General features: G+C 49.5%; 3 protein-coding genes across 10 annotated transcripts in view; 2 read left to right on the top strand and 1 right to left on the bottom strand.

The window, feature by feature from the left end:
- MAP4K5 (mitogen-activated protein kinase kinase kinase kinase 5) overlaps positions 1 to 9713 on the top strand; it is a 59019-nt gene extending 49306 nt beyond the window's left edge. For 4 of the 5 annotated variants that reach the window (XM_042814647.1, XM_042814645.1, XM_042814646.1 and 1 more), the window contains 11 exons: positions 1082 to 1142; positions 2051 to 2053; positions 2144 to 2258; positions 2379 to 2437; positions 3433 to 3536; positions 3931 to 4108; positions 5050 to 5118; positions 5724 to 5816; positions 6563 to 6633; positions 7090 to 7145; positions 8362 to 9713. In XM_042814647.1, the coding sequence (XP_042670581.1) occupies positions 1082 to 1142; positions 2051 to 2053; positions 2144 to 2258; positions 2379 to 2437; positions 3433 to 3536; positions 3931 to 4108; positions 5050 to 5118; positions 5724 to 5816; positions 6563 to 6633; positions 7090 to 7145; positions 8362 to 8449 (897 nt within the window). In that variant the 3' untranslated portion in view covers positions 8450 to 9713. The remainder of the gene's footprint in view (positions 1 to 1081; positions 1143 to 2050; positions 2054 to 2143; positions 2259 to 2378; positions 2438 to 3432; positions 3537 to 3930; positions 4109 to 5049; positions 5119 to 5723; positions 5817 to 6562; positions 6634 to 7089; positions 7146 to 8361) is intronic. The other variant, XM_042814644.1, reaches the window with a different exon arrangement.
- A 2180-nt stretch (positions 9714 to 11893) lies between these two features.
- CDKL1 (cyclin dependent kinase like 1) lies at positions 11894 to 22128 on the top strand. Its single transcript, XM_042814648.1, has 9 exons — positions 11894 to 12089; positions 13795 to 13916; positions 15865 to 15937; positions 16831 to 16921; positions 17784 to 17984; positions 18382 to 18464; positions 18586 to 18642; positions 19340 to 19492; positions 20075 to 22128. Exons 1-9 carry the CDS (start codon positions 11922 to 11924, stop codon positions 20174 to 20176), a joined length of 1050 nt encoding a protein of 349 aa, XP_042670582.1. The 5' UTR covers positions 11894 to 11921; the 3' UTR covers positions 20177 to 22128.
- On the bottom strand, positions 18525 to 25492 carry DMAC2L (distal membrane arm assembly component 2 like). Of its 4 annotated transcripts, none has more exons than XR_006168156.1 (6): positions 25331 to 25492; positions 24496 to 24704; positions 23534 to 23705; positions 22337 to 22530; positions 20783 to 20935; positions 18525 to 20358 (listed from the first exon to the last, which is right to left on the bottom strand). XR_006168156.1 is itself a non-coding variant. In XM_042814649.1 (4 exons), exons 1-4 carry the CDS (start codon positions 25432 to 25434, stop codon positions 22416 to 22418), a joined length of 600 nt encoding a protein of 199 aa, XP_042670583.1. In that variant the 5' UTR covers positions 25435 to 25492; the 3' UTR covers positions 20712 to 22415. The 4 variants fall into 4 exon arrangements, 1 of the variants encoding a protein (XP_042670583.1); XR_006168157.1 differs by having other exon boundaries at positions 18533 to 19426; XR_006168155.1 differs by lacking the exon at positions 18525 to 20358 and having other exon boundaries at positions 20712 to 20935.
- Between the last annotated feature and the right edge of the window lie 49 nt (positions 25493 to 25541).

Here is a 25541-nt window from a genome sequence, read left to right as displayed (position 1 = left end):
CATTGGGTTTGTGATACTTACATCAGAAATGCTCTCCCATCTCGTGGTCGCTTGGCAGGGGCCCATAGGGAACAACTGTTCCCCTTTCCACCTTTTGCTATGGGGAGTTGTGAATGAAGGAAGCTACATGAGATTGGAGGGGAGAGACTGAACAGGCTGGGGGGAGGTAAATGCCCTGGAGCTCACTGAATGCATAGAAGCCCTATCTGATTCAGCAGGTTTCCAAGCTGAGAAGTATTGGATGTAGCACTGTATCCATTACTTTGCTGTGCTGGGCATTTCTTTGGTTAAATCATATCACTTTCCAGTGCCTGTTGGAAATAGGTGGATGTTTGCTTGAACCAGCACAGCTGTTCCTTTGCAGATCCTGGTCTCCAGCATGTCCCTGTTGATTGCAGGGGAGCTGGACTCCATGGCCTTTAAAGGTCCCTTCCAACTCAAACAATTCTATGGTTCTGTGATCTTCTGCAGTGATTGCAAAGCTCCCTCAGCACAGCGCTCTGCTGATGCCTTTTTTTAATGGCCTGCTTTCAAAACAGCTTAATCCTAGGAACTTTTTTTTTTCTCTTACTGGATTTTTTTTTCTCATGGGAGACCTGGGAACCTTCAATAAATTCAGTCAGCCAACAAAATCCGTGTCCTTGTTGCATTACTCCTTTCAGGATTGAGACTCCTGGATGCTGTCACTGAAATTCCCTTCAGGAGGCTCTTACCCTTACAGCTTTTCAAGTCCAGGCTGGCTGCCCCTTGTGTAACTTCCTTCCTCTGCAACAAAAGCAGTCCCAGTGCCTTCCAGGAGCTGCCCCAGTCTTTGCCCATCACCCCTTTGTGCTGCTAACTGAAACTGTTACAAGTTGGAATGTCCTGGGGGTAGGAGAGGGAATGAATGAAGGTGCTTCAGACAAAACAGTATTGCTAAGCCAGGGCTCCAGAAGGAAGAATTGAAGGGGAAAATGCCATGCAGTGGGACTTTGGCCAATGGCTGTTGCTGTAGAACAGTGACAGGTGTGGAGCAGGCAGAGAAAGCTGTGGGGATGAACCCCTGTGTGCTTCTACTAAAGGAAACAATTTCTCTTTTCAGTTGTTTCCCCGGAAGTGCACCTGGCTGTATGTTATCAATAACACCTTGATGTCCTTGTCAGGTACGTATAATAGAAGAAAAAGTTTAAGGATGATGAAGAGAGGCACTTAAATCATAATTCAGTACATCGTATGTTCACTGTTCTGAAGTAGAAAACTGCTCTGTTCCTTGTGCTTCTATAGGAAGGTTTTTTTCATGAGTGTTGCAGTTGGAAAGATTTCCATAGCTAAAATTCAAGTGCTAGATTCAATTCAAGTGCTTGCTAGAATCTCTTGGCCACGGTTTCCCACCATTTTATTAACTGAATCAGTTTGGAAAAGATTTGGTGTTAGTTTGAAGACCCGTGGGTGTTTGTCCAACTGCTGGAGCTGTCATTTGGTAACAGCACCCAGAGAGTTTGGAGCGTCCTCCTCTTCGGTTCCTGAGCTGGGAGAGCTGCATCAGGGCACTCTCAAGCATCATAAGCAAATGAAGGGAGGATTAAGCTCAAGCTTGCTAATGCAGCTGCATTACTGCGGTGATGCTGCTGGGTTTGACCCTGTGCTGTAGCCTGGCTGCATGGTCAGAATGAGCCAGAGTTGGGGAATAAAACCAGCTTGTAGTTAAAGGAGGAGGAGGTGGCAGTGAGGTGGATGGGGGCAAAGAAGTTCTGCTGCTCTCCTGGAATTTCCAGCAGGGAAACAGGAGGGATGTGACACACAGAGCGAGAGGAGCGTTGTGCCTTTAGAGGAGTGGGTTTGTGTCGCACCGCTTCCCCTGATTTATGGATAAATGTCCCGGGGTATTTAATTGCTGAGGTGTAATTACAGCCTCCTAAAAATGCGTGCCTAACTTTCAGAGCTTTGTTAGTGTTACTGAACTTTGCATTGAATGCCTTGTCTTCTCTATATGCATTATTATCGTTGTCTTGTTTTATTTTTCTTCCTAATTGGACTTGAAATATCTGACGCATGTGGTCCATTTTTCTAGAAGGTAATTTTCTCTACATACATTTTCCTATCGTGCACGGCTCCCTGGTGGAGGCACGTGTGCCACAGCAATGCGTGCTCTTCTCTCTTGCAGGGAAGACGTTCCAGCTCTACTCCCATAATCTGATAGCTTTGTTTGAACAAGCCAAAAAAACAGGACTAGCTGCTCACATCCAAACCCATAGGTTTCCTGACAGAATATTACCAAGGTACAAGTCTTTCTCTTGCAATTAGTAACAGATGACAGTGCTTTGGAACACGGATGGGTTGGGAGCATGGAAGGACCTCAGCCTCTCTGGTTGATGTGCTTTTTGTACCTGTTGTTGCAGGAAGTTTGCCTTAACGACAAAGATTCCTGACACAAAAGGGTGTCACAAATGCTGCATAGGTGAGTACAAATGCATAACTTCCCATTTAATTAATCAGGGAGTCACAGAACCATAGAATGGCCTGGGTTGCACAGGAGCACAGTGCTCATCCAGCTCCAAGCCCTGCTGTGTGCAGGTCACCAACCAGCAGCCCAGGCTGCCCAGAGCCACATCCAGCCTGGCCTTGAATGCCTGCAGGGATGGGGCATCCACAGCCTCCTTGGGCAACCTGTGCCAGTGCCTCACCACCCTCTGGCTGAAAAACTTCCTCCTCATATCCAACCCAAACCTCCCCTGTCTTACTTTAAAACCATTCCCATTGTCCTATCACTTCAACAGAAATTTTTCATACCAACTCTTAACCTAAACATGTTGCTATCTAGAGTAAGATCCATTGGGAAACCCAATGGAGGATGGCAGTTCTGTGTCTGTTTGAGAACTGACCCCAGCACTGTGTGAGATGGGATGTTACACTTCTGCTCAAGCAGAGTACGAGGTACCCAGCTGTGAACGTGGTGATCCTGTTCAGCTCATCTCAAGTGTCTGCAGTTGGCATATTTATAACTAATTGCTGAAATCAGGCTGCTCTTGTATGTAACTGAGCCAAAAGAACAACCAGCCCTCCATCGTATTTATTGCATTAGCTGTCAGAGCTCGCAGGGAGGCTCTGGGCATGTGGACTGCTTGGAGATGGTTTTTATTTAAGTCACAGCTGGACCCAGACCTTTTACTCCCCTTCCTCAGCCCTGGGAAGAAGGTGGTTCTGTTTTCTGGCCTCTTCACTGGGACTTACCACATGCTTGTTGTTCGTAATCAGAAGGGTGATTGCGTTCATTTGGAACGTGGCACAGCATTCATTGCTGTGGAGATTCAAATGGCTGTGCAGCAAACAGCTGTCAGTGTGAAAGTGGGGCTGGTTGTTGAATGATTTGTAAAGATACCTGCAATTTTTATTTTCATTTGGTCTTCTGGAATGAGAAGGGATTGATTCTGTTGTTCTCTTTGTTTCTTATAGTCAGAAATCCGTACACAGGACACAAGTACCTCTGCGGTGCGCTGCAGTCTGGAATTGTTCTGTTACAGTGGTATGAGCCAATGCAGAAATTCATGTTAATAAAGGTAAATATTTCCTTCTGGAACATTTGCTTGTGCTTGTCCCTCTAACCTGCCCCATCATCCTAATTGTGACGTGGTGGTGAAATAACCTTTCTGCAATCTGTGATGGAGAGTCCATCTCCGTCTGCTCACATCTGTGGGTTCTGAGCCCTTGAAGATGTGCCTTGGCACACACGGACTAAGAAAATCCAGTGGCTGAAATGGGTGCAGTGCTGGATCTAGCCCAGTACCAGCAGGATGGACGAGCACAGGTCATAGCCTGCACAGCTTACAAACACTCTTAGCAGCAGCGAAAAGCAGCCCTGCATCTTTTACACTTTGTGTGCCTCGTTTTAAGCGTCCCATCTCCAAGGCAGAGGGAAACTTCACAAATGCCTGTGTTGCTTTTTCCCCCCAGCACTTTGATTTTCCTTTGCCGAGCCCTCTGAATGTCTTTGAGATGCTGGTGATCCCAGAGCAGGAGTACCCCATGGTCTGCGTCGCTATCAGCAAAGGCGCCGAGCCAAACCAGGTGGTTCACTTTGAGACAATCAACTTGAACTCTGCTTCTTCGTGGTTTACAGAAATCGGTGCAGGTAAGCCTGGGCTGTCCTACAGCCTGCTAAACATCCTCAGAAGTCATTTGGAAACCTTTGTGCGAGGCAAAATGAGGCAGCCTCCCTACATAGGGCGCGTTGAAGCTGGTCCCAAGTTCCTCCTGTGATGATTTGCCAGCCTCAGTGTAAACGATCCTGAAGACTTCATTTTCAGACACGTCTCTTATTGGATGTCCTTAAATAGCAATGCAGACCCTGCTGGTTGCACTCTCATTTGTGGTTGCATACTTCTTGCTGGGGTCAGTCTTCGTGCTCTTTCCCCTTCATTCCCGTGTCAAGACTCACATAAATGCATTCCTGTCTGTCCTCCAGCCCCTGGGGGAGGGCTGTTGTCTTCAGCTGCCTATTAAGAAGGAGAATGTTTTGGTTTATCTTCAAAAGCTGCTTGATATCTTGCAGATGCTTTGCTTTGCTGGCTTTCTTGGATATACTTCTTTAAATTTAAATACAGCTGTGATGAGAACTTAATTAATTAAAAAGTATGCAAACCGTTCCACTCCAGTTCAATATTAGCACGATAATCTTTCCAGATGTGAGTTTAGGGGAAAAGAGCACTTTTTGTAGGGGGAAAGATTCCTTAATGATTCCTTCTGTTCATTATAATTCGTCTCCTTGAAGGAAGCTGACCTGCTGTGCTGAACTGTAACATGAAATGCATTTCATTTATTGCCACTAACTGGCAGTGCTTTCATATTGAGTACAAGCTTGGAGCTCATAGGCTCGTCCCTGGGCCCTGCTCTGCTCCCACAGCATTCTTGGATTGTGCAGCACTTAAGAAAAGGATGAAAGAACAGCAAAGACAGTAGATTGCAGAACGTTTGTAGTGTATGAAAGCACTGTGGCGATCAGCAGAGTGTGAGGGGGTTTCTGAGCTGAGTTCTTTGATGTGATATAAAATCATCTCTTCCCTTTTCCACAAGGCAATCAGCAGCTGGATGCCATTCATGTGACACAGCTGGAAAGAGACACCGTGCTGGTCTGCCTGGACAGTAAGTGATGAGCACCACTGGGCAGCCTGCTGCCCTCACACAACTCTTTGGCCACAGTCATTTCACCTTGCCATTAATTAATAGCTCTCTCTCCATTACTCATTTGTATGTCACTGACACACACCACGCAGGTAACTGATGCTATGGATTGCTCTTCTCACTTTGGCTCTCACAGTTCCACTTTCCCTCTCTGTAGGCTCATCTTTCCCACCACATTGTAATGCAGCATTGCAGACAAGAATTCAAATGCACACACAGTGACTGTAGCAGTGATCTGTGTGCCCTAGAGGTCAGGACCTGGCTGGGAGCTCTGCAGTGACTTTAATCTGCCTACATTTGCAGCCTTGATGTTGGCGTTGGCATTCCTGCACCAAGCTGGGTAATTTTCAGGAAGGCCATCAGTAAAGTCTAAAGACATGAAATCTGTAAGAAAGTTTTCTCTATTCATATTGAGAGCAGGGTTTGTTGGGGGCACACAGCCCAGCTGTCAGGTGTGGGCGTTCTGTTTTTGTACCTAAAAGTTGTAATTAGTATTTTGTACTTCGTGCTATCAGTAATCCTTTGCAGGCATGGCTCTTAAGGCTTGTTTTTCTGCTTCCCTTAAGAATTTGTGAAAATAGTGAATTTACAAGGGAAACTGAAGTCAAGCAAGAAGTTGGCCTCGGAGCTGAGCTTTGATTTCTGCATTGAGTCAGTGGGTGAGTGTTTGGGCTATCTGCTCGGAAGGGCTGAGGATGGGGGAAGGAGGGCAGCTGCCAGCTGGTGCACGGCCAGCCTGTGGTGAAGATGAGTTGGCTGTTGAGAAAACCTCTGCTCCCAGGGCTGTGCTGAGTGCCTTTGGTGTGTGCAGCTGGGACACAGCTCACGCTGAGCAGAGACACAGGGAAAACGAAGCATTGTATAAACACAGTTTCTGCAGTACTGCTTAAAGAGCACTGGGTTCTTCCACCATCATGTTAAGGAATCTGATAATGAAATCATTCAGAGCTGGCAGTTCACTGCGCTCTCTCTTTGGCCTGGTGGCACAGTCCTCCCCATTCTTCGTGCTCGTGTCTGTTTGGAAGTAATCACTGCACTGAGCTGTAATTTCCAGCAGTCCAACTGCTGTTGGCAGCGCGTCTCTGCAGAATCAGATCAGTAGGAAAATAAAAAGCCAGGCAAGTGATGGGAAAAAAGGGAAAAAACAGAGGCCTGTGTCTTGGCAAACAGTGATTGTGTGAGTGGTGTGACTGGAGCTGAACTGGAGAAAGCAATGTGTGCCTCAGATCCAAATGGTGATTCCAACCAGGTTTTTATACAGATTTGGTTTCGTCCTTCTGTCACGAGTCAAAGTCTCACATGTTCTTTGTCCACGTGGTTCCCATTATCGCTGCTGGTCAGAATCCCAGATTTCCTGGTTCTGAGAAGCCAGGCGTGGGGCTGAGTTTGTGTTTCTGCTCTGCAGTGTGCCTTCAGGACAGCGTGCTGGCCTTCTGGAAGCACGGCATGCAGGGCAAGAGCTTCAAGTCAGATGAAGTGAGTAACCTCCCAGCGTCTCCTGGTTTGACCGAGTCCTGCTCCTTATTTGCCAGTTGACCCTTAGGCCCCCCCAGCTGCTCCCCAGGTGACAGTGCTCGTGCCTGCTGTTGGCCTGGTTCAGCTTGCTGCTCGCTTTCTCTGACTGCCCTGCTGTGTTGCTCCTGAAAAGCTCACACTGTGCTTTAAGCACCTCTGTTTGCAGGAGCATCACACAGAGGCTCTGCGCAGAGGCTCTGCAGATCTGGTGTAAGCAGCAGTAAAAAAATGATTTAAAGTGAGCTTTACTTTATGAAGTTCAGAACGCTTCTTTACTTAGCACCAGTTTGTCTGATTCAGTCCTGTAATTTTCCCTGAATTATATTTGCATTTTTGATTTCTTTCTTCCTTCCATCTCATACCAGGGCATCTCATTTTGCCTCTGAAATGGACCTTAATATCTCCATCTTTCTGCAGGTTACCCAGGAGATATCAGATGAAACCAGGGTTTTTCGCTTGCTGGGCTCTGACAGGTAATCAGTGTGAAGATACACACACCTGTTTTCTTTCATGAGCTTCCACACGTGTGGGCTTCCATCCCACAGCAGATCCACCCATAGGCAGTCCTGCAGGACAAGTCTCACTTGTTTCTACCTGCAGTAGCTGTGATGATTTTCACGCTGACCTGACGCTATCTGGCAACAGATCACTTCTAAAAAAGCCTTTGCTGCTCTGGACCCTGAGAGGTGGAAATAGTGAAGCAAAATTGAGCTCATTGAGGGTTGAATGTGCCGTGGTGCATTCACCTTGTTAGCCCTAAGGCTGCAGTGCACACTGCTGCCTCCAGAGGGAGAGCTTTGCTGAAGCTGCCCCAGTTCTCCTGGGTTTGGAGGTGTGTGTTTGTATTTCCCCACTGCAGTCTGTGCTGCGCACCTGAGCCACTGGGGGCTCGTGGTGCCTGAGCACTGCCATTGGAATTGAGTGTTCTTCCCACAGCCACCTCTGACTGCAGAGATAACAAAGGCTGTGCAGCCTCTGGCAGGGCTCTGCCTGTTGTGTTGCATGGTTGGATATGAGGAGGAAGTTTTTCAGCCAGAGGGTGGTGAGGCACTGGCACAGGTTGCCCAAGGAGGCTGTGGATGCCCCATCCCTGCAGGCATTCAAGGCCAGGCTGGATGTGGCTCTGGGCAGCCTGGGCTGCTGGTTGGCGACCTGCACACAGCAGGGGGTTGGAGCTGGATGAGCACTGTGCTCCTGTGCAACCCAGGCCTTGCTAGGATTCTGTGATTCTATGACAGGCAGTGGTGATTTCCTTCCCACTGACTCCCAGTAGAGCAAGTTGATCACAAGAATAAGCTTTTGCTGCTTTGTGCAGTTTTTTCCATCCTTCTCAAGCTGCCTGGTTCCTCCTTTTATCACTGTCCAGACAGAAGACTTTCTTGCTACACTCAGGTGAGCTCCAGTAACACCTTTCTGGCTTGGATCCCATCAGAGCTATGGAGGTGCAGAAGGGAAGGACAGGAGGGGCTGCCCGTGGGTCGGAGGGCTGACTGCTCCCCTGCCCCTTGTTTGCCTGGGTGTTGTTAAGGAAGAGATGCTACAGAGTGGGAAAGGAGGTAATGGGTTTAAAGGACAAAATGCCCCGATATTTAGGAGCTCCCTCTCCCCCCAGCCTCGAGAAAGCTGTAACAGCCACATACTGTGTGCTTTGCTGCTGACTGCTTGGGTGTTGTTTGTGTTTGGTTGCAGAGTGGTGGTGCTGGAGAGCAGGCCGACGGAGAACCCAACTGCACACAGCAACCTCTACATCTTGGCTGGCCACGAAAACAGTTACTGAGCTGCAGTGACCCAACGTGGGGGATTCACCGCGGGGGGAAAAAGGAGCATTAGGAAACTCAGTGCATGTGGGACTGTGACTCTTTGCTTCTCTTGACACCTACGTTTTGCTGTTTTCAGGTGGAAATCAATACATTTTAGCAGCTGGGAACAGCTGGTTCTGTCTCTTGCCACTGTGTGGTTGGTTATGTCAAGTTTGCTTAATAAAAGCTATGATCTAAGTAGCCCTTTACTCATTAGTGTAGGGAAACAGAGCCTTTAAAATAATGTTATTCAGTAAAGGTGCCATAAACTGTTAATTATTTTACTTCCCTCGGGCTTCCCGTGCATCCTGTAGATACAGACCTAGTGCCTGTTTCCCCCTTTTATACCGAGTCTTCTTAATTAAAAAACCCAATTTGTGTAGGGAGTGAAAGTATCCGCAGAGCTCCTTGGTTTTCAGTCTGCCGTTCGGTATGGCTTTGTACTATAGACTATTTAATCCTTATTTATTAATCTGCTGCTAGGGTGGTGTCACGGATCTAACTTTGAGCACAGGAAGGTTGTGGAGCAGCTCACAGGTTTGGTTTTTTACAGCTGTATAAAGATTCGACGATTCTTTTCCTTGTAGAGATGTAGTGCATTACTGAGGCTATGTTACAGCGTCGGACTTTGTAAAAATGCAGTTTTGTACAACCAAGTATTTTGTATGGATTTTCTTCTTGCCTGCAGAATTGCCATAAAAGGGATTTTCTTCTTTGCTAGACGTAGGGGTGCTGTACACAAAATGCAGTGTTGGTATTGACGTGTTGCTGCCGGGTGGGTGTGTGCCAGACACATCCGTGTGTGTGCATGTGTGCATGTGTATCCAGCTGACCGGCGGCGTGTATTTTTATATCTATATATATATTTATATATATATATAAATGTACAAAATAGCTATGCTTTATTTTCACAAGTTAGGGACGAGCCTGGTGGCAGGAGGTGGAAACTGCACCCGGGCCTCATCCTTAACGAATGGAAGCGTCGTGTATCGGGCTGCCCTGACGTGTAGGTTATTTATGCTGCTCCCAGGGGGAGAGCGGAGCTGCACGGCCCTCTGCTCTGCCCTCCTCCTCCTGTTGGGCTTTGGGTGCCGCGTTCCCCGCTGGGTGGTATAAATAAATACGATAAGAAGCAGTATTCTGTATTAAAGCTTTCCATCACCTCTTCCCCTTCCCTGTTCTGTCAGCTGCGTTTGTTCCTTCTGGTTTTGTTCCTCCATTAAAAAGCCATGTGGGTTCGTTTGTCTTTCTCGTTCATTAAGACTTTGAGGTACCTTGGGCTGATGATGGCATCTGGTTTTGCTACTTTACGTCCACCTGCTTGCTTCAGTCTGTAGGCAGATGGAGCAGTGCTTTGGTAAGATTGGAGGGCTCTGAAATCGTGGAATCATAGAATCATAGAATGGCCCAGGTTGGAAGGGACCTCAAGGATCACGAAGCTCCAACCCCCCTGTGCCATGCAGGGCCACCAACCTCCACATTTCACAGCAGCCCAGGCTGCCCAGGGCCCCATCCAACCTGGCCTTGAACACCTCCACGGATGGACGGGGCATCACAGCCTCTCTGGGCAGCTGTTCCAGCACCTCACCACTCTCATAGCACAGAACTTAATGGAGCCCTGCAGTGTGCAGCATCCATCCTGCTGCCCTAAGAGAGATGGGTCTGGAGCTTTGTGCATCGCTGTGAGGAGGCAGGAATGGGAGCATGGCACTGAGCTGGGCCTGGCTCGAGGCTGCAAGCAGAACTGGAGGAGGTTGATTGAACTCCCAACCTGACAGATGGAGTGCAGGGATGTCTGTGTGGGCACCAACCTGCTGGTTGGAATTGAACACCGATGGGATGAGCTCACACACGTGGTGCATCAGTAATGTGCTTTGTTGCCAGTGTGGGTGTTCTGAAGGTCAGGAAGGAGCACCAGCAGACTGCATGCTGTGTAGTGCTTTATCTACTTAGCAGTGTCATTCAGAAGCCGTTCTTGGTACTGACTTGAGGTTTACATCAAGTCTGGCTTTTCAGTTCCATATCCATATCAGGGTTTGATAATTGATGTACATCCAGAACCTCAAAGTCAGCCACCACCAATGCTTGGAAGTTGGCTGAGTGGGCAGCTGGATGGGCACCGTGAGGGAGAGGTTTAAGTTCCACGTGTGAAGGAAGCTGAGCTCTGCAGCACTGAGCTGGGTGCCCTGGGTGGCAGTGCAGGTGGGCAGTGCTGGGTGAGCAGCCCCAGGTGGTGCCCCAGGATTACAGCAGCAGCTCTACTGCAGAAGCAAAGAAAAAGTGAAGCACGGCATATGAATGTTATAGAGGAAGTGTTTGCCCTCATTTCACTCAGTGCAGAAGTTTGTTTGGGCTTCATCACTTCGTAGAGCTCAGGGAGATCTCAAAGACAGAGAAATCTGCACACAACGTTTAAGTGTTTATGGGAATAACTGGAGCCAATACCCATTAGGTCAGGATGCTGCCTTGCAAAGATAACCAAGGGAGTGACATGGGAGGCTGGGGATTTTCTGAATCGTACAGAAAGGCCCTAGGAAAGTCCTCCTGTAATCAAACCCCCTTTTGGAGCTGTTGACGTTTCTCGTGGCGTGTTCTGAAATGCGCAGCCCGGTTTTACATGGCTGTGAGGTGCTGATTCCCACTGCAGAGCCTCCCTGCTTCCTCTGAGCAGTTTGGCACCAGTGGCCACGTGGTCCATGCCCAGCTGCCTCCGATGGGCGCCGTCCGTTTGTTGAGACTTTCTGTTTTGTTTCATAGATTGTAACCGAGGCTGATGGAATGCGTTCCCATTTGGGCAACTTAGGCTTTTTGTTCTGCTTCTGTTTCTGTTGCTGCTCGTTTCAGTCTGTGCCAAATAAACGATGCTTTATTCGATACCTCGGTGTGGTGCGGTGCACTTGCTGGGAACAATGCCTCATCGGATGGAGCCCGGTAAACTGATCTCTGCCTTCGTGGCAGTCGGTGGGAAGGGCCACAGGCAGGGCTGAGTGCCCTGCTGTCCTGATGGAGCCAGGAGCACCTCGGTGACCTGCAGTTCTGCTGGCGGACATCGCACAAAGAGCCATAGAATCACTCAGAAAAGTGAGTTCTCTGAGCTGAGTTCTCCAAGCCCACCCCCATCCCACCCACCGTGCCCACTGCCCACATCCCTCAGTGCCGCATCTCCACGGCTCTGCAGCACCTCCAGGGACGGTGACCTCGCCGCTCCCGCGCAGCGTGTGCGAGGACATAAGGAGACGGAAGGAGTGCTGCTGGTAGGAGCACACCGGGCTGCTCCAGGTTCGGGATCAGCCTCCCCGCTCCCTGCTGCCCGCACGCAGCTCGGAGCCCTCGGGTCTTGGAGGAGAGCGCCGTGCTCGTCCCAGCGGCCCCGGGCGCAGCTCCTCCTCCTCCCCGCCCCGGGGAGGCGCTGACCGCGGCTCCGGGCTCAGGTCGGGGCGCAGCCGCGCCATGGAGCGGTACGAGAAGCTGGGGAAGGTCGGAGAGGGCTCGTACGGCGTCGTCTTCAAGTGCCGCAACAGGGAGACGGGTCAGATCGTGGCCATCAAGAAGTTCCTGGAGTCCGAGGAGGACCCGGTGATCCGGAAAATCGCGCTGCGGGAGATCCGCGTGCTGAAGGTGGGCGGCACCGCGCGGGGGGCGGGCGAGCGTCCGTCCGGTGCGCTGCGGAGGGGGGTTGACGTGGCCGCTGTGCCCATGGAAGGGATGGCTGTGCTCGCAATGGTTTTGACCTGGCCTCTGTCCTCGTGGTTCTGGGGTTCCTTCCCCGGAGCCTTCAGCCTTCCCGGAGCCGGAGGTTGCGTCCGTAGCTCTGTGGCTCGCAGCCCTTTGCTCAGTCTGTCTCTTTCTGCTCTTGTGTTCGTTTGGTCTCCATGGCACCCTGAGCAGCCGTGCCACAGCCATAGGAACTCCGTCCCTACATTTCCCTTCCTCTGCCATAACACAGCATTGGTAGGGGGGCAGCCACACCGGGGCAGGAGAAGAACAGCTTTACAAATACTAAAGGAGCCCCTGTAAGGTGTTTTCTTCTCAGGAGCCATGCAGTCAGCCTGGGCACACTGCATTCTTGCAGTCCACCAAGGGCGAAAGGTTCTGAAGTTAACAGAACCCCATAGAGCTGCAGAGAATGATGTTCTGATCTGTTCCTTAGGTTGCCCAAGGAGGCTGTGGATGCCCCATCCCTGCAGGCATTCAAGGCCAGGCTGGATGTGGCTCTGGGCAGCCTGGGCTGCTGCTTGGCGACCTGCACACAGCAGGGCTTGGAGCTGGATGAGCACTGTGCTCCTTTGCAACCCAGGGCACTCTGTGGTTCTATGATTCCAGCTCCTTTCTCCATGCTCCCAGCCTGTGGCTGCTTACTGCAATGCTCCCTTCCACGGAGCTGCCCAGCTTTGCTCTCTGGGAAGCAGGTGGCCCTCAGCTCCCCAAAGCAGAGGAGATTTCTGCAGGTCACAGCGTTTCCCAATGCCTCTCATGCTATCCCCTCATCCCTCACTGAACACCTCCATAAGTAACAACACCATGTTACTGTCAGAGGAGCAGAGAGGCCTGATAGCTGTGCTGTTTTAGCAAACAGTACATTAAGATTTAAATGGCTTTGCAGATGCGGGCAGGAGAAGTGCAGAAGTCTGTGGTAACATAGATGGTGGAGCAGCATCCTGAGGGCCGCAGGGCCAGCAGCAGCCCAGCAGCGCTGGGTGACGGAGTGCAGAGCTGCGTGGCTGGCTGCTCAGCCTTCTGTCAATAGTAACAGCTTGTTTGTGGCAGCAGTGCCAGGTTCAGCAGCAGCTGTTTGCCAAAGGTGTGCCTGTGTGACGTTGGTCTGACAGAGGACCGTTCCATGCAGTGGGCAGCAGGTGGATCCTGAGGGGTGTGCTGGAAATGTGCAAAACAGAGCTGGTCTGCATGCGGACCCCGCTGGGGGCAGTGGAAAGCCAACACTGCTGCTTCCCAAAGGGGGAATCACAGCAGGGCTTTTTGGGGTGCTCCCCAGCTGCGGCTCCTTGCGCATTTCTGCTCCCCGCTCCTTTGCAGGCACTGTCTGATGGAGAGGCCCCTTGGAAGACAGGGTTAGTGTGGCTCCTAGGCAATGCCCTTTGCAGCTCCCTTGCTTAGAAATATGCTTGTTAACCCATCCAAATTCTGGCAACAGCTTGGAGATGCTGAGTCCACGTACTTTCTTTGCGCTTATCGGAGGAGCTCTTTGTTTTCCTCACCGTGTGTTGGTCTGTCACTGTGGGATTCCCCAAGGAGAGCTGCTTTTCATAGCTGCAAAGCCTGGGTACGTGCAGTAACCAACCGACCTGCCTGCTGTGTGTTACAGCAACTGAAACACCCCAACCTGGTGAACCTGCTGGAGGTGTTCAGGAGGAAGAGGAAGCTGCACCTGGTCTTTGAGTACTGCGACCACACTGTTCTCCACGAGCTGGATAAGCACCCGCGGGGGTGAGTGGCCCTTCTCTGATTGGGAGCTTGGAGCAAAGGAGCCAGGGCTGTCCATGGGAGCCCACTGCAGCTCTGCAGAGTTCCCAGAAGAATATCATTCATACCAGTACAGATTTCTCATCACGGTGCCCAGGGTTACCTGTTGCTGCCCCTAAGCCCATGTGTGCTCCTGCATGGTGTGGCTCATCAGCAGCAGAGGGGTGGCAGCAGGGACAGGAGGTGATTGTCCCCCTCTGCTCTGCTTTTGTGAGGCCCCATCTGGAATACTGCGTCCAGGTCTGGAGCCCCCAGTACAGGAAAGGCAGGGAGCTGTTGGAGAGGGTCCAGAGGAGCCACAAAGATGAGCAGGGGGCTGCAGCACCTCCACTACAAAGACAGGCTGAGGGAGCTGGGCTTGTTGAGCATGGAGAAAAGAAGGCTGCGGGGTGAGCTCAGTGCAGCCTGCAGTACCTAAAGGGAGCCTGCAGACAGGAGGGGAGTCAGCTCTTGGCAAGGGGAGATGACAGCAGGACAAGGGGAAATGGTTTGGAGTTGAGGGAAGGCAGATGGAGGTTGGATGTCAGGGGGAAGTTGTGTGCTGTGAGAGTGGTGAGGTGCTGGAACAGCTGCCCAGAGAGGCTGTGATGCCCCGTCCATCCGTGGAGGTGTTGAAGGCCAGGTTGGATGGGGCCCTGGGCAGCCTGGGCTGCTGTGAAATGGGGAGGTTGGTGGCCCTGCATGGCACAGGGGGGTTGGAGCTTCGTGATCCTTGAGGTTCCTTCCATCCCAGGCCGTTCTGTGATTCTGTGATCATGCTGAGCAGGGCGCTGAGCGTTTGGGTGGTGTGCAGCTGGCTGGGCAGCAGTGGGTTTGAGTGGCTGCAGGAGGCTTTGTGTCCCACTGCTAAGAGGTCAGGGCTGTGGCAGAGCAGCCAGCATGGACACAGCCCATAATGATGGCACTGACCTGCTGTGTAGCAGAGAAGTGGTGGAGCCCAGGAGTGTGTGTTGGCTGGCAGGACTTCCTGAGCTGTGCCTTGCGGAGCTCCCAGGGGTCAGATACCCTTCTCTGCAAACAGCCATGTGCACACAGTGTGAGCTACGAGATCAGAAGGAACATTTTCCAGGTTTGTTCCTGTGACAATTCCACCTCCTATATCCTCCTTAATTCATATTTCACATAATCATAGAACGGCCCGGGTTGGAAGGGACCTCAAGGATCACGAAGCTCCAACCCCCCTGTGCCATGCAGGGCCACCAACCTCCCCATTTCACAGCAGCCCAGGCTGCCCAGGGCCCCATCCAACCTGGCCTTCAACACCTCCACGGATGGACGGGGCATCACAGCCTCTCTGGGCAGCTGTTCCAGCACCTCACCACTCTCACAGCACACAACTTCCCCCTGGCAGCCATACTTGGCTTTTGATCTCTGCTCCTGCAGAAAGTAAAGCCTTTCACGGTCAGGGTTAAGAAGGGAGGGCTCATGCCTCTTCACTCGCTGTTCTGGGTCGTCTCACCAGCTTCATCCCTCTGTCAGCACAGCACTCAGCCTTCTAGGATGTTTCTGCAAGGAAACTCAAGCTTTTCAACAGCTGCATGAGCACAAGACTTTCTGTTTTGACTGCAGAGTGTCTCCTGAAGCCAGCCTCTTGCATTTCATTTTGGCTTATTTTTTTATTGATGATGGATCAAAAGTCTTGCAGCATTAAACGTAGGAAATAAAATTGGTTTTGAGCTTGAAAGTGGCTGAGTGGCACCGGGTGCTGTGGCATGCTCTGTGTTGCCATACATCCTGCTCTCTCATTGTGCTGACCAGATAGGGAAGTGGTGCTGATGGTCCCTCAGCTCCTCCTGCTGTGCTGGGACAGCAGTCTCCCAGGAGAGCTTTGCCTCCTGCAACAGGCTCTGCTTTCTCCTGTAATAGTGAATTTGTTTGACCCAAAGAGTAAAAATGTGCTCTCTTGTTACAGGGTGCCGGAGCATCTGGTCAGGAGCATCACCTGGCAGACCCTCCAAGCTGTGAACTTTTGTCACAAACACAACGTAAGTCCCCTGAGCAGCACCAACGAGAGCTGTGATGTGCCTCTGGGTGAGACACAGATCCTGATGCCGTTCTCCTGATGGCAGAGTTTTCTTGGGAAGAAGTCAGATATAGCAGTGTGTGCCCACAGCAGTGAGAGCTTTATAAGCACTCCTTTGCTTTCTGGAGTCTGACACACAGGGACTCGCTCAGAGGTCTGTCCTGCCTCTAGGATTTGGCTTTTTCATTCTCTCTTTCTCAGTCTGAAAGATTTAATGGAGTTTTAAAGCTGGTGGACAATTAGATAGCACAGCCTGACCTGCTGTAGATCACAGGTGATGAGGTTTTATGCAGTCACCCTTCTCTGGAACTCTGTGATGCTGGGTTGGCAAGGAGCACTTCAGTCCCTAGGAGAAGAAACTAACAGCAGCTAAATTGAGCAATTCTTTGTCCAAGGGCCAGGTTAAATAGAATCACAGAATCACAGCATGGCCTGGGTTGCACAGGAGCACAGTGCTCATCCAGCTCCAACCCCTGCTGTGTGCAGGTCGCCAACCAGCAGCCCAGGCTGCCCAGAGCCACATCCAGCCTGGCCTTGAATGCCTGCAGGGATGGGGCATCCACAGCCTCCTTGGGCAACCTGTGCCAGTGCCTCACCACCCTCTGGCTGAAAAACTCCCTCCTCATATCCAACCCAAACCTCCCCTGTCTCAGTTTAAATCCATTCCCCTTGTCCCAGCACCATCCACCCTCACAAACAGCCATTCCCCTCTGCTCCCTTCAAGTATTGAAAGGCCATAATGAGGTCTCCCTGGAGTCCCCTCTTCTCCAAGCTAACAATAGCTGTTTTCCAAGCTAAAATAGCTGTTTCTAACCTTGATGTGCTTTGGTTTTTACTTTCTGATTTTGTTTCCAGTGCATCCACCGAGATGTAAAGCCAGAAAACATCCTGATAACGAAACACTCTGTCATCAAACTCTGTGACTTCGGATTTGCTCGCATGCTGAGTGAGTGCTGCTGCCTGCCTCCATGGGTGGTACATGCCAGGGCTCAGTGAAGCGCAGGTTTGGGCTTTCAGGCCTCAGTGATGTTACATCTTGTGTAACATATAAGGGCTGGTGTGTTTTTACAAAGAGCTTCTGCTGAAGGCACTGGAGATGCTTGGATTGGGATCTCCAGAGCAGATTAAACAGGGCTGGCTCAGACATTTGAATGCCTCTATAATTAATGTGCCCTGAGCTCCCTGCTGGTGCTGAGCCGGCGGCTGGCCTGACCACTGCTTGTGCAATGCTGGGGCACAGCTGGAGTTCCCTAGCAGGAGGGCTCCCTTTGGCAGAAGGTGCCATCTCTGCAAACAATAGCTTCACATTTTCCATCGTAATAAAGCCCCCGATTTTATTTTTGTAGCTGTTGTTCAAGCAAATCATGTGGGCTTCGAGAGCTGGCACGGGGCCTGCAGCCGAGCTCTGTGTGTTTTCATTTTGAGAAAAACATGCTCTGGGCTTTTCTCAACTCCTGAGTATTTGCAAAGTTGGATTCTGCTGGTGGGCAGTGACTCATCCTGTTCCTGGAGCTCACGTGGGTCCCAAAGGTGCTGTTGATCTCAGAATCACAGAACGGCCAGGGTTGGAAGGGACCTCAAGGGTCACAAAGCTCCAACCCCCCTGTGCCATGCAGGGCCACCAACCTCCACATTTCACAGCAGCCCAGGCTGCCCAGGGACCCATCCAACCTGGCCTTGAACACCTCCAGGGATGGACGGGGCATCACAGCCTCTCTGGGCAGCCTCTTGTTGCTGCCCTGAGCTGCGTCCGCACCCTTCTGACCCCACACCCCGTTTTGTTGCTCTCCTTCCTGACCCCAACCCAGCTGGCCCAGCTGATTACTACACAGACTACGTGGCCACCAGGTGGTACCGCTCCCCCGAGCTGCTGGTTGGGGACACGCAGTACGGCCCTCCGGTGGACGTGTGGGCAATAGGCTGCGTCTTTGCGGAGCTGCTCTCCGGGGTGCCGCTGTGGCCCGGCAAGTCGGACGTGGACCAGCTGTACCTGATCCGCAGAACGCTGGGTAAGCAGCAGGCCCACCGTGCCTGCACGAGGATGGGTTTCCTCCGTGGATGCCGCTGTGCAGTGACTGATTTCTGGGCTGGGAGGGAACAGAGCTCCGTGTGTAACTCGTATTGGAATAAGTGGAGAACTGTGGTGTTTTGCTGAGCAATGTATACAGGCAGGAAGGTGAGCTGGGGCCGTAAACTCCTTAGCTAGGAGTGTAGTTAAACTTCCAATTCCTTGAGGTGACGGATGGGGGGTGCTCACAGAACAGTATTTTGTTGGCTCCTCTGATGGTACTTTAAATATTCTCTTGGATGCTGCCAGCCTTGTTAGATCAGCTCGCTCATAGCAGACACTGTAAAACCAGCCAATTGTTCTGATTGATTTTCATTCTGTTTCCTCCTTGCTCAAAGGGGATCTTATTCCCAGGCACCAGCAAGTGTTCAGCACCAACCAGTTCTTCAGCGGCGTAACGATTCCAGACCCAGAGAGCATGGTAGGAGCTCCCTTCAGATGCGTTCCCCTCGAGCTCAGCACTAACCAGCAATCTATAGGCAACGTGGTGAAAGAAAAGCTTGCTAATACAACTACTTTTTTTTCCTCTCTTTTTCCTCCAGGAGCCATTGGAAATGAAATTTCCTACTATTTCATACCCTGCTTTAGCTCTCATGAAGGTAAGCAAAGTGTCTGAAGCTGAAGCTCACAAGGTCCTCTACCCGAAGCAGCGTGCCCAGGAGGCAAGGAGCTACAGCTTGAGCTCCACACTGAGACTTAACAAATGCAGTCTGCTTTGCTTGTTCAGATGGTAGATGGTTTGAGATTTGGCTACCGAACGATCATAGGTTCATAGTAAAACAGAGCTGAAGGGGAACTGGAGAAAACTTTTAGTCTGCTTCTTGTTAACCTGCTCGTCTTTAGCACAGACATGGAAAACAAATTGTTCCATTGAGATGCACCAAGTGGAAACCATGAGGGTGAAAGCATTAAAAATAAAGGTGCAGCTTTAGGTAGCACCAAACCCTGGAACAACACAGCTAGTGATGCACTGGATTCCTCAGTTTAAGAAGACTGTTCTGGTTCAACTGGAAGTCATGGGCTTAGCTGTTTTCTGAGACTTGATGGTTTGCTGTAGAACAAGTGTCCCTCTACCCTTAGTTTCTAAGTATTGCCTTCTGTCAGAGGTGGCGTTTGTTCATGTGAGCTGCTTTGCAAGCTTCCAGCTGACAGTAAAAAGCCAGATTTGTAGAATTCCTTGAAAAATAAAACCTATGCATCCATCTGTGCAAATACTCATTGGCTGTTGCAAAGAGCTGGAATCGTGCAGACCTTTATGTATCATTATGTTCTGTGTGACCCTTGGTCTTTTCTAAGGGCTGCCTTCGTATGGACCCTGCGGAGAGGCAGACGTGTGAGCAGCTGCTGCAGCACCCCTATTTCGACAGCATTAGGGAGGCAGATCTGGGGAAAGAACATGAAAAAGCAGCTCGAAAACCAGCCAAGCTGACACGGAAGCACGTGCCGGGGGTAATGCTTTCATTGTAGTGTTTAATGCTCAGTGTCCAGGGAGGGAAGTTGTTTTCTTAACGTGGTGCCCACAAGTCGGGCTCAAGAACAGGTTGGGCAGTTCGTGGGGAGGTGAAGTTCTCACATTGGAGCAGCCTTAATTTTAGCCCGAGGAGAAGATGACAGAACCACAGAATCACTAAGGGTGGCAAAGACCTCCAGGATCCAGTCCAAGCAGCCACCTACCACCAGATTTCCCACTAAACCATGTCCTTCAGTACAACACCTGAACAGATCCAAAAGGAATCTCCTGGTTAAAGAGGAACTCACTGCAGGCTGAATTCTGCACTGCAGCTCCATCGGGTGACTGGGGATAGGCAGCACAGCAGTGTGACAGATGAGGTTTATTTAGGAAAGTGCATTCAGGATGAGGTGTAGCAGGACTGCTGAGCAAACTGCATGTGCTCGTGACTCTTAGTTTGGAAAGTACAGGAGTGCAGTATGAATAATTTTATGCCTTATATCCCTGTTTGAAAGATGAACTGCATGCTTTCTCCTTCTTTCAAACAACTACACGTGATGTAACTCTTGCTTTACTTCCAGTACCTGCCTCAGTTAAGCAGCAGCAATGTTCTGCCAGCTTTGGACAGCAAGAAGTACTTCTGCAAAACGAGGAAATCCAACTACCATTTCCCTAACATCTGAGTGGGTGGCAGATGAAAAACTACCTAGCATTCAAAGTTCCAATCCTTCAGCACTTATAAAAGGCCACGTGGTGGAAACCTGAATTAATACAGGTGATGATGTATACAGAAATGGACTGCAAGGTACTCTGGGCTACTGGTGGAAGGAAAGTGGTGCACTCCAAGCTCACGTTAGCCAGTGTTCTGTGTAAAGAAAATATAATTCTTCTTTACTTTAATTTTTCTTTACTTACAATTCTTTTTACTTTAATTTGTGATTGCCTACTGGTTCAGGATTACTGCAAAGCAGTGTTACAGGGTGAATCTCAAGAACTCTGTTGCCTATCCATTAGCTGTGTTTCAGACTTGGCAGGAGAACTGTAACCTTGCTGAATAAATCCGAGTCACTGTGGCTAGCTAACAGATGCTGCAAGGACCTGTAAACCTATTCCCTTTGTGAGTGGAAGACAGATGTGTGTGTGTGTGTGCAGCTGAGGAGAATTAGGTCCAGCTGATTACAAACCTGCTGAAATAGCAGTGTTTTAAAGATATGTCTATCTTGTGTAAGGCAAAGTATCTTTATAGAAAGTATAAAGTATCACGAGCACAGGCATTGACTTAGACTTACTGGAAGGCTCCACAGGCACTGGGAACAGAAGGAGAATGTAATTACTGAAGTCTGCTTTTTTTCTTTGGCCTTTCCAGAGCTTCTCCTGTCTGTCTCTTCCTTGCAATACGAAGTTATTTATATTTGCTGGTTTTGTCATGTGAAGTCATTCGCCTGTAGTGTTACAGAAATTGTTTTTATCAAAAACAATTCAATATAATTTATAACAGGAGCCAGACACGGGCAATAATTCTGCCTAAGTCTGTGTATTAGAACAAATCTTGGATTTTGTGTAATTTCAGAATGTAATATTGTGTTGATTTTTAATTAAAAAAAATGTAGCTTGTTTTTCCAGTTCACAGGATGTGTTTTACTACGTAAGCTTTTAATAATGGTCAAGATACTGCCTCTTCCTACTTGAAAATTAGAGCAAAAATGTTTCCTTTTCCCAGTTCTGTTATGTGTTCAGCAACAGTAAGAGCAATTTCAGTGAAACAGGAGCTCCATCCCTAGTGAGCATAACTGCCTACCTTATATTCCATATGATATTTTAATCCTGGAGCTTGTCAGGTGGTTCTGGTTATGCTCAAAACGCTGGCATTGCTGTATGGCTGAGTCATCTAATTCTGTGCATTTGCTAAGCACCCAACATCCTTGTGTAGCTGCTGTAACTGACAGCCTAGCAGTCAGCTCCTGGACACGGCCCTGGGCAGTGCAGGCTGGAGGAACTTCCCTTGGTGCTGCTCCTGCTCTGTGCTAGGAGCTGTCAGCCTGAGATGCAGCTAGAGCAAAAATGTTACCCCTTCCAGTGCATCATTTACTTCTGAGGATAAAGTGGCAGCTGGGGATAATAAAAGAGGCTCTCAGCTCTGGCACTGTAGCCGTGCTTGGGGCATTACTCTGAAAGTGGCTTTCTTGGAATCATCACCTCCCATCTTTGAAGGGAAGCTCAGGAGCTGACTAAAAAGGATGTATCTTTCCTGAGGGTGGATGATTCTCTTACTGAGTGATACGGATGCAAGTAAAGGGGTACAAGGTTTAGTCCATGTGAGAGTGTGGCAAAAATGTACAGGGCTCATTGTGGAGAGCCTACCTCTCCACAAATCCAGCTAGTTGGTTCATCAGCTCAGATTTTATGAGGATAGACTGCTTGTCTGCAGCTCAGTCCAAGGGAAGCAAAGAAAGACTCTGCCAATCAAAGAGTGAACAGCAGAAAAAAGGCCCAGGAGCTCCTGTCACTCACTCACTAGGTGACACCTTCAGACAAAGTAAATGGCTGTCATTCCAACTCCGAGGATTCTGTGACTCTATGATTCACATGGCATCAACACTGTCTAATAAATCTGCACAGCACTGCTGCATCACAATACTGACATTCTGTTCACTGATGTTCTACACAAGAACTTCTGTGCAATACAGTAGTTTGTAACTTCTGATCGACCTATTAAGGCTTCCTATAAAGCCTACTACTACACACAGAATCCTCAAGCTTAATGAAATTTAACTGCATAATTTGTTAAAAGACTGCATATGACTTTTAAGGCTGGATTGAGAGATCTGGGTTTATTTCCATACCTGTAAATAGAGCGGCATCCACAACTTAATTTACACAACATGTGATAAAGAGCATGAAATCAAACATCCCTCGTTGCATTCAGTCCAGATCCAGCTCCAGCTCTAGGTTTGGCAGTGCCTGCTGAAGGACACGAGCAGTAGTTTCTTTCTGTCTTATTCCAGGAAGGTCACTCAGATACAAATATTCAAGGTTCCTATAAATACATAAGAAGAAAAGTCGGCAACTACTATTTAACTGCTGGCTCAGATATCAGGCAAAGGATGACTCTACTGCAGCTGTTACGAGTATTTGAAAGGTTAATGATTCTCACAGAAGATTTTTTCCAAATGGAGTGCTTGAAGTTTTTAGTTGATAACAAAGTCAGTACTTGTACACAGTTTACAAAGAGGTCCTGGCCACTCAACATCATCGAGTTTCCTTTAAATGTAATCAATAAAGCACACATGATGTGCTTCCAAGCTATAGGAGGGTGCTGTATCCAACTCATACCTCTTCCCGGCTGAACACTGCAAGAGAAAACTCCTGAGACCTCTAAGGCTACAGTGAGCACAATGTAACCAAGTGACAGGAAGCACTGTAAGATGCAGGAATGTGATAACAAAAGACACCATGAAAACCTGCCCTGAAAAGCAACTGCAGCACAGAGGGGTGTCATGAGTAGAAGCCATGGTTGTCAGTAGTTTCTTATTCTCAAGCAAAACCATCCTGGTGTGCTGACACGAAAGGAAGGTGATCTAATCATTCCTATTGCTCTTGGGGACAGAGGGCACGTCCTGCTCTCATTTGTGCAGTAACTTCAGGTGGAAAGGGGGAATGTGCTGCACTCAGCTCCAAAGGTAGAAGCAAAACCTTGAGATTCACCCGCTGTCACAGACAATTCTGGCTTTTGCAGCTGCAAGCTTCAGTGCTGCATTAAGTACCTGATACCACCCTGAAGAGGCTGATTAACACATACATATTAATTCACGTGTTGTTTCAAAGCTATCCACAACACTGTTTTCAATCATAGTTGAAGAAGTATTTCCTGCAGTGGCAGTGCCACCCCTCCCAGGTTTTATTCAGGTCAGTTCCTTAATCCCAGCCCTCCCACCGCCCCACACATCTGAACAGCCAACAAAACAGTCAGACTTCAGCGTTCCCAAGCAACCTAACCCAGCACTGTGGGCTGGTACAGAAGAGCTCAGCAGTTCACCTACGTCAGCTTGTGAAGTGCAATGATGCCTTTATCTGTGACATTCCCACAGGAAATGATCTTCAGCTGCAGGAGGCTCTTTTGTAGGTTCTTTGTGTCGCTGAGCCTCTGCAAACACTCATCCTGTATATAAATACACTTCTGCAGCTTGATTTCAGTAACGTGTTCAAGACCATCTGAAAAGACAAAAAGGAACATTGGCTTCAGAGTACCAGCAACAACCAGTATTGGCTGTTCCATTCCCCCTTGCAAATGCAGTAACACAGAAACATACTCCTACATGCAAGAGGGACCTCATGCACAATGAATCTCCAAAGTCCCCTCTTGTGGGACTTCAATTATGAACAACCTCCTTTTGGCATCCTAAGGTAATATCCTTAAAGCTCTGATACAGGCAAGTAACAAACAAAACTCTGCAAGTTTGAGTGAAAAAGAATGATTCTGAATTAGGAACGCTGTACTGTGCTAATCCCCACTCTGGTTTTTGTTATCTAAAGGAAAACTGAAACGCTTTTAGATCTTTTTATGCTCTATAAGAAATGGATGCATGCTTTTTTTCTTTTACTGACTTTGAAGATACCATAAATTCTTGGAGGACAAGCAGTATTATGGCTTCACAGCCACCAAAACCATCAGTTGGTGGGGAAAGGCACTATTTTAAACACTATTTTTCTTTTAAACCAACCTCTTAACTATGAAGTTAACTGAACTGCCAGTCTTTGGTGCACTTCCTTAGTGCTACTGCCACTCCAAGTAAAGGCTGAGATCTTTCTTCCTGCTTCCTAGCACACCTCCAGCAAAATCTTAGAACTGCTGAATCTCTGTAGGAGCATTTTAAGGAAACCAACCAACCAACCAACCAACCAACCAGATTTCTCTACATCTTACTACGGAACGAGGTGTTAACATTTATTAACAGTTGTTAACATTTGTATGTACTGCAAGAACCATGTCGTTTGACCTTACCCAAGTAGTCAAATCCTCTGTACATGATGCAAGACTCAGTGGCGTTGATTGCTTCTATCTTGTATTTCCCTAAGGGCCCAGTGGGGAGGCCGCTGTAGTCCTGCTGCCATTTCTCATAGCCTTTATAGCGTACCAGTGCTCCACACCGCAGCAGCCACTCTGAGGCTGCCCTGTCGGGCCCAACAGCCTGGATGCGCTCGTAGTCCACCCTGCAAAGCCAGGAAGAGCATTTATGTTGCTTATAAGCTGTCAGATTTATTATCACAGCATTGTAGGGGTTGGAAGGGCCCTCTGGAGATCACGGAGTGCAATACTCCTGTATAGCAGCTCCCTGCTGCAGGCTGGATCTTAATCAGTCTGGCATTACGGTTTGTTGTGTGTCGTTTGTTTGTTCCTTTAATATCACTTTGTTAATGGAGGAATACAAACGCAGCTTGACTCAGCACGCAGTAACCCTTCTCACACCTGTGACACGCAAGCCATTCGTGAGCGCTCTTCCCTCAGGAATTACAGCACTCTAAATGCAGTGGTTAGAACCCTTATTATTTTGCCCAGAGAGGCTGTGATGCCCCGTCCATCCTTGGAGGTGTTGAAGGCCAGGTTGGATGGGGCCCTGGGCAGCCTGAGCTGCTATGAAATGTGGAGGTTGGTGGCCCTGCATGGCACAGGGGGGTTGGAGCTTCGTGATCCTTGAGGTCCCTTCCAACCCGGGCCGATCTGTGATTCCATGAACCCTTGGATCCACTCTGACACAAGCTGTTTGTTAGGCCGGTGAGGAACGAAGACAGAAGCAGAGATCCGGAGGACTCGTCCCGCCCCGCCGCCAGCCCCTTACTTGTTGAACACGGCGTTCAGCCAGCCCCAGAACCGCCTGCAGCCGCCCGCCGACAGCCGTTCGCTCAAGCTGTGCGCCGGCTGCGCAAGTTTTCCCAGCAGCATCTCGAAAATCCAAGGGGAAAGAAAGGCGAAGGGAAACGTCACTCGCAGCGCCCGCCCCGGCAGCCCAGCACTCTGCCCCCGGCGCGGCCCTCCGCCGCCCCCGCCGC

Source organism: Centrocercus urophasianus, unplaced genomic scaffold (genome assembly GCF_019232065.1).
Source record: "Centrocercus urophasianus isolate 14NV4802_14NV808 unplaced genomic scaffold, USGS_Curo_1.0 seq_14, whole genome shotgun sequence".
In the NCBI taxonomy this organism is placed as follows: domain Eukaryota; kingdom Metazoa; phylum Chordata; class Aves; order Galliformes; family Phasianidae; genus Centrocercus; species Centrocercus urophasianus.
Note: the sequence above shows the minus strand (reverse complement) of the source record. Positions and strands in the feature narration are given on the sequence as shown.